General features: G+C 43.9%; 2 protein-coding genes across 3 annotated transcripts in view; both read right to left on the reverse strand.

The window, feature by feature from the left end:
* Window positions 1-10368, reverse strand: part of GLB1 (galactosidase beta 1) — a 36319-nt gene extending 25951 nt beyond the window's left edge. Inside the window, exons 1-3 of one of the 2 annotated variants that reach the window (XM_053410395.1) lie at window positions 10271-10368; window positions 3275-3445; window positions 1547-1716 (exon numbers count right to left, since the gene is read on the reverse strand). In XM_053410395.1, the coding sequence (XP_053266370.1) occupies window positions 1547-1578 (32 nt within the window). In that variant the 5' untranslated portion in view covers window positions 1579-1716; window positions 3275-3445; window positions 10271-10368. The remainder of the gene's footprint in view (window positions 1-1546; window positions 1717-3274; window positions 3446-10270) is intronic. The other variant, XM_053410394.1, reaches the window with a different exon arrangement.
* On the reverse strand, window positions 4021-10368 carry TMPPE (transmembrane protein with metallophosphoesterase domain). Its single transcript, XM_053410397.1, has 2 exons — window positions 10271-10368; window positions 4021-5997 (listed from the first exon to the last, which is right to left on the reverse strand). Exon 2 carries the CDS (start codon window positions 5860-5862, stop codon window positions 4534-4536), a length of 1329 nt encoding a protein of 442 aa, XP_053266372.1. The 5' UTR covers window positions 5863-5997; window positions 10271-10368; the 3' UTR covers window positions 4021-4533.
* Window positions 10369-10469: the final 101 nt, after the last annotated feature.

Here is a 10469-nt window from a genome sequence, read left to right on the forward strand (position 1 = left end):
CAGGGGTAGCCAAACTAAGGCCCGGGGGCCGGATGCGGCCCAATCGCCTTCTCAATCTGGCTGGCGGATGGTCCGGTAATCAGCGTGTTTTTACACAAGTAGAGTGTGTCCTTTTATTTAAAATGCATCTCTGGGTTATGTGTGGGGCCTGCCTGGTGTTTTTACATGAGCAGAATGTGTGCTTTTATTTAAAATGCATCTCTCGGTTATTTGTGGGGCATAGGAAATTGTTCATTTCCCCCCTTTAAAATATAGTCCGCCCCCCCACATGGTCTGGGAGATGGTGGACCGGCGCACGGCTGAAAAAGGTTGCTGGCCCCGGTATAGACTGTGCTTGTCTCATGCATGATGAAGCGATTGTGCTGCTGGCTACTTCCAACAAGCTTTTCAGCAAGTCAGAGCACATGAATCTAGCTCTCTCTGCTGGCTCTATCTTAGAATCACACTTTGGGAGGGCTAAATTGATAGCGGTATTGCAGTTTTAGAGATGCAAAAGCAGGAAAGCTTTCACAAAAGCATAACACTGAAAAAGGTTGTCATTGTATCTGCTCTAAATAAGAATGCCGTTACTCATGGAGAAGGTATCAGAACAAAATCTGTCACCAAGGAAAGGTGATGGGACATAGAATTCAGTTTCACACGAACACCAGTACAGTGGTACCTCGGGTTAAGTACTTAATTCGTTCCGGAGGTCCGTTCTTAACCTGAAACTGTTCTTAACCTGAAGCACCACTTTAGCTAATGGGGCCGCCCGCTGCCGCCGCACCAATGGAGCACGATTTCTGTTCTCATCCTGAAGCAAAGTTCTTAACCTGAAGCACTATTTCTGGGTTAGCGGAGTCTGTAACCTGAAGCGTATGTAACCCGAGGTACCACTGTATTGTTTCTTTTTGATGCAGCAAGTTTCTAGTTGTTGAAGCTGCAAAAATAGCCTGGAGAACAAATGGGCAAAGCTTGGTAAAATCTTGATAGATGGCATAGACTTTCCCCATGACTAGAAGAAGTAAAATAATAATAATAATAAGCAGAATGATCACGTGCATCCAACTTTTCTTAATTTGCAGTTTATGCAAGTTGCAGAAAGCAACTTTTACCCCGGAAAAGCATTTTGACATACTTTAAAGCACAGCATACTGTTCTGCTTTTTTTTCCCCTGAAGAAGCAAGCAGGCAGAAATGCATGACTGCGCCAATACCTCTTGAACTGCCGCAGCACAAGGAAGGCAGAAGCAATAAGCTGGATGCACATATATATCTGCTCATTTTAGGTAGCAGTACCTTGCTCTGGAATAAACGGAAGTCAAGAGTAAACAACTGTATTACACCGCTTTTAGAATGTGTTCCTGGCTACCCTTTAGTTGGGAAACGGGCAACAGATCTCGCGAACTGGACTCTAGCCAATTTTTCTCCTACAATTGTAATGAGTTTCCTGTATTGCTACACCTTCTGGCTCTTTGCCAATAAAGTCAATACATAACTTGGGCCGTATCTTCAGAGGATGCCTCACCCCTTTTAATGGTTGCCTGACAACCACTCTTGCTACCTACGTTTGGATGGCATCAAGACCTGCCATCTTCATCTTCAAGAGGCGGTCTTTCCAGTAGTACCGGGGAACGCGGGAGTAATGGAAGCTGCCCGAGATGTAACGGAATGGTTTCCCATCCTTCAGGAAGCAGTTGTGGGCATAATCGATCCCAAAGCTTCTCTGGGATGTGACCTGTAAAGATATGTTAGGTGGACAGGAGCTTTAGCTTTCGGGAAAGAGCAGAAGTTTTTATTTTATTTTATTTTCAATTTTTAAAAACTGAATTTCCAAATGTTTAACAAATACAACATAACATGAAAAACAAAACACATAGAAAACAGACAAACAAAGACAATTTCTTCCAATCAAAATCCAAGCTAATTTCCATTGTTAAGTGACTTCCTCAAATCCTTCCTAACTGATTTTCATTAAATCTCATTTAGCAATTTTCCAATACTCATTTTCTAATACAATTAACTAATTCAAATTACTAACTTCCTTCCTTTTCATCATAATCTCAATCCATAGTATTCTACAATTCAACATATCTTAATCCTAAACCAATTATTATTTTATTTTATTTTTTAACACAAGCAGAGACATGGCCCTTCCATGCTAGGAGAGGGAGGCATACTTTCCTCTAACCAACATTTTCCCACCTCCGGTCTAGAATTTATTCGTTTAAGGCAAACAGTAACAGAACTGACCACACATACAAGACCCAAAACGCAACGCTGTGCTGATCAAACGTTACCAAAATTACAATTTTAACCTTTACAGCAGGAGTGGGTAGCCTGCAGCCCTCCGAATGTTACATTGGACATGCAAGCTGGGGCTAATAGGAGTTGTGAGTCCAATAATATCTAGGTGGTGCAGGTTAGTCACCCCTGTGCTAGGGAATATTTATTATAACTCTGCCCTGGCATTATTATTTCTGCCAAATCATTCACTTCGTTTTGATTATCTGTACCAGCACTGAAATATTCAATCCTAAAAGAAACATCTATAAATCCATTCTCTCTACAAAATCAGCATTTCTTAAAAAAAAAAAAAGAATTACAGTGGTACCTCGGGTTAGTAACTTGATTCGTTCTGGAGGTCCATTCTTAACTCGAAACTGTTCTTAACCTGAAGCACCACTTTAGCTAATGGGGCCTCCCGCTGCCACCGCACAATGTCTGTTCTCATCCTGAAGCAAAGTTCTTAACCTGAGGTACTATTTCTGGGTTAGCAGAGTCTGTAACATGAAGCGTCCGTAACCTGAGGTACCACTGTACATTGCTACCTTCCGCTTTTTCTTTCAACCCTCTTATTTTAATATTTTTCGTTCATAACCCTATTCTATAGGTGCATGCCTTTAGGTCTATATTAGCCGTCCTCTCTCTCCCAACCCTGATTGTCTTCTGTCTTGGATCTCTTGCTCTTCACATCCCACCATCCTTAAAAGCTCTGCCCTCGCTGCCCAGTTTAGCTTGAACCCATTTCTCAGAACACCTGCCTGATGCCACCTCTCATGGTTTAAAAGCCAACTTTTCTATGAAGTATTTGGAACAATCCCCTAGTTCCCATGCCCTACAGGTAGCTAAGCATAAGCATAACTGAAATAATCACAGATTGCTTCCCCATTTCCCCGTACTGTTCCCTGTACTGATTTTTAGACTGTAAACTCAAGTCAGGGACCTGTCCTCCTCTTGCATTCCATCCACCACCATGCACACGAACAGTGCTATATAATTAAATATCTACTTACTAATCACTCTACCGTACTTCTCTATTTCAGGCAGAAGTTGCAAGTTCTTTCCTTGGGTCGTGTACTAAAATAAGATTTTAATTCCACCAAAACAGTCTCATTTAAGTTCTTCCACAGCATGACTTAGTTCTTCCACAGCATGACAAGATAGCAATCCTACCGCAAGGTCCACTTGGGATGAGCAGGGACACTCTCACCAACAGGACAGAATAAATAAAAAATTTAAAAATTGTCCAGTAGCACCTTAGAGACCATCTAAGTTTGTTCTTGGTATGAGCTTTCGTGTGCATGCATACTTCTTCAGATATACTGAAAGAGAAGTCACCAGACCCTTATATATAGTGGGAGGGTGGGGAGGGGTTTTTCTCAGAAGGGTAGTGGGAGATGGGTGACGGGACTCAATGGGTATGGTAAACTGTTGGACTGTTGGACTGTTAACAACTGCACTTAGTCCTGAGGGGAAAAGCAAGGGATAGTAACCAGGCGACCAAAAATAGCTTTAGCATATGTAACAAGACAAGAATCCAATATCTCTATTCAGACCAGTTCTCTCCATAGTTTTCAGTTTAGTAATAAGTTCGATGTATGTCGCTGGGGAAGAGACTCCTGCTTGTAGTCAGGGCTAGATTTGAGTCTTCTTTTAATTTGTATACCACTTTCCACAAAAGGAGATTGTGTTCAGAGTAGGTCACAATACACAAAGCAGAAGCAGCAATACACAACACGCCAAAAGCCACAACAATGAGTATGTTTTAATTTAATATTTTTAATGCATTTTAACAATTTCAACAGCAATTCACAGATCAAAACATAACATTCCAATACAGAAATCAATACAAGAACTCTGGATAAATATGAAAGTGCCACCATACAAAAGCAGAAAATAATAGGAATTTTCAAAAACACAACATTCTGGTTTGACAACTTGTCTCACAACCTTGTTGTTTCACAGTTTCTTACCTGGGGCAATGTTACACACCCCAAACGTAGGCTAGTCTCAGAGTTTTCATTAAAGTTTCAGGGGCGTTTCAAAGGTAGCATCCCAAAAAGCTATTAAATTTTGTACTTCATCTTATTCATTATAATTATTCTTTATTAATTTATATACCACTTTAATTTCAAAACAGGGCTTGGTAACAGAAGTAATAGAAGATTCCATGACTTGCAGGTCTAAGCACCTGCTCAGCAGTATTCCAGAGAAATTGCGGCATTTTATGAACAAGAAGATGCACTGCACAAGCCAAATGAAATAAATTATTTTATACTGATGAGTGAGAACGCAGAATTATCTCAGTTATTTCTGCTCTACTTCCCAATCTCATTGGCATTCCATAATAAAACGTCCCTGGGCTAACATACACAAAAGTGTTTTGTCCGACCTTGTACAAGCCAACAAAGAATGGATTCAAGAAATAGGCAGCAATATTGAGAGGAAATATCTGCCCTCCGTGAGTATGCCCAGACAAGATCAAATTTATATCTGGCCGAGCTTGGAGAGCCCATTTAGCAGCAAGTGGCTGGTGGGCAAGAAGAATGATGGCATGATCTGTGCCACAGTCTCCAAGAGCCTTATTTAAATCCATCCCATGTCCAGGGTAATGCATTGCGGTAGCCTCAATATCATCTACCCCTGCCAGACAAAACCAATCGGTGCTCCTACCCTTGGGGGACATAATCTTGATGTTCTCATTATGCAGAGGGCGGATGTTTAGTGATTTCAGCACTTCAAACCAACTGTTGACATCAGAGGTATAATACTCATGGTTTCCTGTGACAAAATAAGTTCCCAGTGGGGAGTTAAGCATGCCAAGAGGTTTCACAGCATGCCCAAGGCCTTTCACGTCAGAATCAGTCAAGTCACCCACAATCACCGTGATATCCGGTTTCAAGGCCCTAACCATTTTTACAACCATTTCCAGTTTGGTCTTGCCAATGGTTGGCCCCAGGTGAATATCTGAAAGCAAGACCACCTTCAACTGGTCCATAGATGGTGGCAGTTTGTGAAGAGGAATCGCTACTGACTTCACTGCAGGTGGTTGAGAAGCATTGAGGAGTCCCAGAATGGTCAACACAACTGTCAACACAACCGCTAGAGCTGGCTTTATTGCCAGTTTGGCATTTTTACTGGCACTGCCCATCTTTGCCTGTCTTTGGAGCAAGAGATTATAAACTTGCTCCAAGGAGCCTAGGATGAAGAGGCAGAATATAAGGAGGATGTACCCTCCAAGGCAGGTATGAGCAGCTAAAGAAAATAAATATGGTTCCTCTGCAACAAGCAGCAGAACTGTAAAAAAGCTTGAGTGTGCCAAAATCAGGAACATTAACACAGTTGTTTTCCATAAGGTGAAACAGGACAACATGGGAGTTGGGGATCTGTAGAACACGGTCACAAGGCTTCGCCATATGTGAAGCGATCCTATGAACATCAGGGCGTTAGCAAATAGTAACATCTGCAGTCTGACCAGCCACCTCAAACGCTTCTCCTCAATCCTGTCAGCCAAAAATGTCCGAGATGCTATCATGGAGAAGAAGACAATTCCAGCAACTGCTGCAGCCTTAGTTTTAAGGGACAACTGTTTGAAGATCATCTTTATTCTTGAATGGTCCCAGATTCTTCCTTGTTCTCCTACAATATTTTCCAGTAGGCAACAACGTAGCTCTGGAGGGATTTCTTGGTCTGAAATCCAGTAATACCATCAGCTCTGGATAATAAAGATCATTCCCTAGTGTAGAAACCAGGAAAAAGGAACCAATGATACACAGCAATTGCGACACTACATTTTATGATTTAAAAAAAACTATTACTGTCTCGAAAATATTTTCAAAACACGATGAATTAGAAGTACAGTGGAACCTCGGTTTTTGAGCATCTTGGAAGCCGAACGATTCGGAACACGGATGCCGAAAACCCAGAAGTGAATGCGTCCATTTTTGAACGCGCCTTGGAAGTCGAACAACTTCTGAGGCACATTTCTCCATTTTCTCAATGGAATTTGCTGTCCACTCATTGCGCCTCAGTTGTCGAACATTTTGGAAGTCAAACGGTTTTCAGGAATGGATTACGTTTGACAACCGAGGTACCACTGCATATGCAGCAGCAGAATTTTGAGCTTCAGAAAGTGTAACCGTCCAATTCAAAAACCTCCACATTTATTGTGCCGTTTGAGAAGCTCACCGGCCAGAAGTGGGAGATCTGGTCCAGAAGAGCAAGGGGGTGGTTTTTGGCCACAGGGCTCTGGAATGTTCCCTCCCTTGGAGGCCTCTTCTCGGAAGCCGGCTGGTACGCGTGAGTACTTCTGAGCCCCAAGGGAAGGAGATGGCTCCGGGGAAGGAGATGGCTGAACTCCACATCCTGAACGGCACATCCTGGAGTTCAGCCATCTCCTCCCCCGGTCCTCCCTTGGGGCTCAGAAGTACTCACGCGTACCAGCCGGCTTCCGAGAAGAGGCCTCCAGCGACTCTTTGCAGCACATTTATGTCCACAATGTATTCTTACTTTGTAAATTATAGGCATCAGGTGTATAACCAGTTTCCACAAGAATCAGAAACGATCCTTCTCTGAACCACTTCAACTACAGCTAGCAGTTCATAAGTAGTGTTCCCACCCTCAAAGTTTGCTCAGCTTTCGGAAATATTGTCTCATTTTGTGGGTTCAGCACCACAAACTGATACAGATACAATGGATGCTCTAGGAATGCATCTTATATTGTTCAGATGGTCCTGGTTAGCAGTGGCACCAAAATGACACATCACAGCTAGGTGAGGCGAGAAAGGAAAGGGCTGATTGCTAACACAGGGTGAGTCAATTCCTGTTCCTGCATGATGTTTTTGTCCCACAGCGGCTGCAGCATCAGCAAACACAATCCCAACTGGCACAAACTCAGAAAACTTAAAAAAAAACATCACGAACACATCAGTCACACAAACACAAATGTTATGTTATCCACCCTGGCCAGTATAATCTTGACAAAATCTTGTAATCGTGAACTTTTTTGTGGTCTCGTTTGTGGCACATGACCAGGGGTTGTCTAAGACCTGTCAATGCCTGAGGCGGAACTTCCCCTGCCGCCCCCATGATGGAAGGGGGCACGAGGCTCTGCAAGCCCCTCTCCATCTCCTCAAGCCTTGCCTTCCCAACAGGCTGTGCCAGGGAGGGGTGGGGAACTTCAGAAAGTGCTGCTCTTTAAGGAGAAGTACGTTCCTAAGTTCCTTTCCAGGAGAACACAGTGCCCTTCTGCCACTGCTGAAGCCTCCCTTACCTGGGTTGCTTCTGCAGTGGCAGTGGGGTGATGTGCTCATGTGAGCGCCGCCTCTTCCATTTCTGCCGCCTGAGGCGGCTGCCTCATCTAGTGTCGTGAATGGGCCGGCTCTGAACAAGAAGACTGCTCCTTACAATTAGGCAATATAGCAGACAAGAGTATGCTTGTAATTCACAAGTTCAGATCTTTGACATGGTTGTAGCCATTGTGATTCCACTCTTCTCAACAAGGATGCTTTGTTTAAGCTATTGTTTCCCATGCGTAATGCTTTGGGGACCTTAATGTTGTTTGTTTAGTTACTGTTTTGCCCAAACATGCCAATGGTTTTTTTGGATTGTCCAAAATTATACTTTCCATTGTAGCAAAGCTCATGAATGCAAGATAATGTAACATGCACTTGTACTAACAAAGCGGCAATTCCTGTTCCTAAAACTAATGTAGGAAAAAATTATGCTGTGGTTGCGTCAATGTAAACTGGCTAGAAATAGCAATGTGCAACATCAAATACTATTAAGAGTCAAAGTTGGTTGCTGTTAAAAACCACAACGCTGTCTGCTTCTTATTCTAATCACTGTCAGCAACACCTAATAGCCTCTAGCAAAAGGTTACATAATACTGGATTAAAAAATGCATACTGTATGTAAAGTAGCAGGTGAACAGATATCTTGTTTCCTTTTATGTTACTGCTAATGAGCTGCATTAGACGCAGGTGGCGCTGTGGTCTAAACCACAGAGCCTAGGGCTTGCCAATCAGAAGGTTGGTGGTTCAAATCCCCACGACAGGGTGAGCTCCCATTACTCGGTCCCAGCTCCTGCCAACCTAGCAGTTCGAAAGCATGTCAAAAGTGCAAGTAGATAAATAGATACCACTCTGGCAGGAAGGTAAACAGCGTTTCCGTGCGCTGCTCTGGTTCGCCAGAAGTGGCTTAGTCATGCTGGCCACATGACCCGGAAGCTGTATGCCGGCTCCCTTGGCCAGTAAAGCGAGATGAGCACCACAACCCCAGAGTCGGCCACGATTGGACCTAATGGTCAGGGGTCCCTTTACCTAATGAGCTGCATTATTATTTAAATATTTCAACACAGTAGAACGATAAAGACCTTTGTAGATAAATCCAATAAATAATAAAATAAATTGCACCAAAGAATCAGGGAGGACTACACAAATACAGAAGGATAAAACAAAATTCAATATTTTAAAAAGCTAGATTTTAACCAACAATTAAACAAATAAAAACATCACAGAATCTATCGCAGACATGCAATTCTAGAAAGGAAAAGCTACAATTTAGGTAGAACGTATTTTCAAAGTTTCCTAATTTACCTCAAATTTTTAAAAGTATGTGACATCACAAAAAATACAGAATGTGCAAAGGGCCATAAAATCATTTTACAGGTGAAGAACTAAGAAGGAATGCAACTCCAAAAGGTAGTTTCTCAATCAGCCATAGTTCCAATATAGGAAGCTTGGGGGGGGAGCAGCTTAAAGAAGGGGTACTTCCTAGCAAGGTGTTTGGAACGACATTGGTCAGTCTGTTGAGACTACCTAGCTAGACCTCTGGATTAGTAAAGCACATGGGGAATTGACAACCCCTGCATGGTTTTGCTGATCCATCAGTCCTGCTGCAAAACGTGACATTTGCCAGGAAAAAAACCACCCAGCCACTTGTAAGTCCTGAGATTACATGAAGCTCAAGGGTCCCAGAACTTCTCTCCCAGACTACCATACAATGTGATAAGGTAAAAGGTAAAGGGATCCCTGACCATTAGGTCCAGTCGTGACCGACTCTGGGGTTGCGGCGCTCATCTCGCTTTATTGGCCAAGGGAGCCGGCATACAGCTTCCAGGTCATGTGGCCAGCATGACTAAGCCGCTTCTGGCGAACCAGAGCAGCACACGGAAATGCCGTTTGCCTTCCCGCCGGAGCGGTACCTATTTATCTACTTGCACTTTGACGTGCTTTTGAACTGCTAGGTTGGCAGGAGCAGGGACCGAGAAACAGGAGCTCACCCTGTCGCAGGGATTTGAACCGCCGACCTTCTGATCGGCAAGTCCTAGGCTCTGTGGTTTAACCCACAGCGCCACCCCGTCCCTTATACAATGCGATACTGGCTAGCATTGATTTATTTCACTTAAAATGCAACAGGAAGTCTTTCAACCTGTCACCTGCTTTCCACTCGTGGCTCACTCCCTTCCTTTGCTAGAGACAGGGGAGTAAATTCGTTTTATAGAGCACTCTGGGAGTTCAGCAACAGAGGAAAAGCAGTAGGAGCAATTCGTGTTGTAACGCTGTTTGGGAGCTCACGGCCTCAATCTTGTGTGGATCTCTGGGCTAGGCGAAGATAAGGGTGTTTTCATGTACACAGAGCAAAGCAACCGAAGCGAAACACACCCTTTTGCAACTCTGGCTATTTTCTGTGCGCTTCCTCAATCAGAATTCTGCTCAAAACCCTATGCAGTCCTCGCAGATCCCTCTGCTAAGGCTCGGTTCCCTCCTGTTCTTCACACACCCGACCCAGCCCTCATCGTACAAGAGACCCACTTGCATTCAGAGATGGCGGTGCGTGGAATTGAATTGCACTGCGCTCACCATAACGCAGCAGACCCACAACCCTCCACTGCTCCGGGGAGCCCACTGCGGAAATGCAAAAGAGTGCCTTTCTCCTGCGCAAGAAATCACCAAGGCTACGATCGGGGGAAAGGGGAGGGGGATATAGCAGCAGCAATATCAACTTACAGGCGATCCAAATCCCGCATGCAGAAGCTGCAGTAAGAGCAGAGCAAACATTGCGGCAACCAAAAAAAAAAACCCAGATGATGGGAAAAGGAAGGTCGTTTCAGCTTCAGCCTCAGACCGCCTGACTTTGGAGTCAGCTGACTGGAGCTTCCGCCTCGGGTTCCCCCAACCAGCCAATTGCAATGCGGGGAAAAAAGGA

Source organism: Podarcis raffonei, chromosome 12 (assembly GCF_027172205.1).
Source record: "Podarcis raffonei isolate rPodRaf1 chromosome 12, rPodRaf1.pri, whole genome shotgun sequence".
NCBI lineage: Eukaryota > Metazoa > Chordata > Lepidosauria > Squamata > Lacertidae > Podarcis > Podarcis raffonei.

Coding starts and splice junctions, on each gene's coding strand:
- TMPPE (XM_053410397.1), bottom strand. CDS start 5,862: ATGATCTTCAAACAGTTGTCCCTTAAAACTAAGGCTGCAGCAGTTGCT.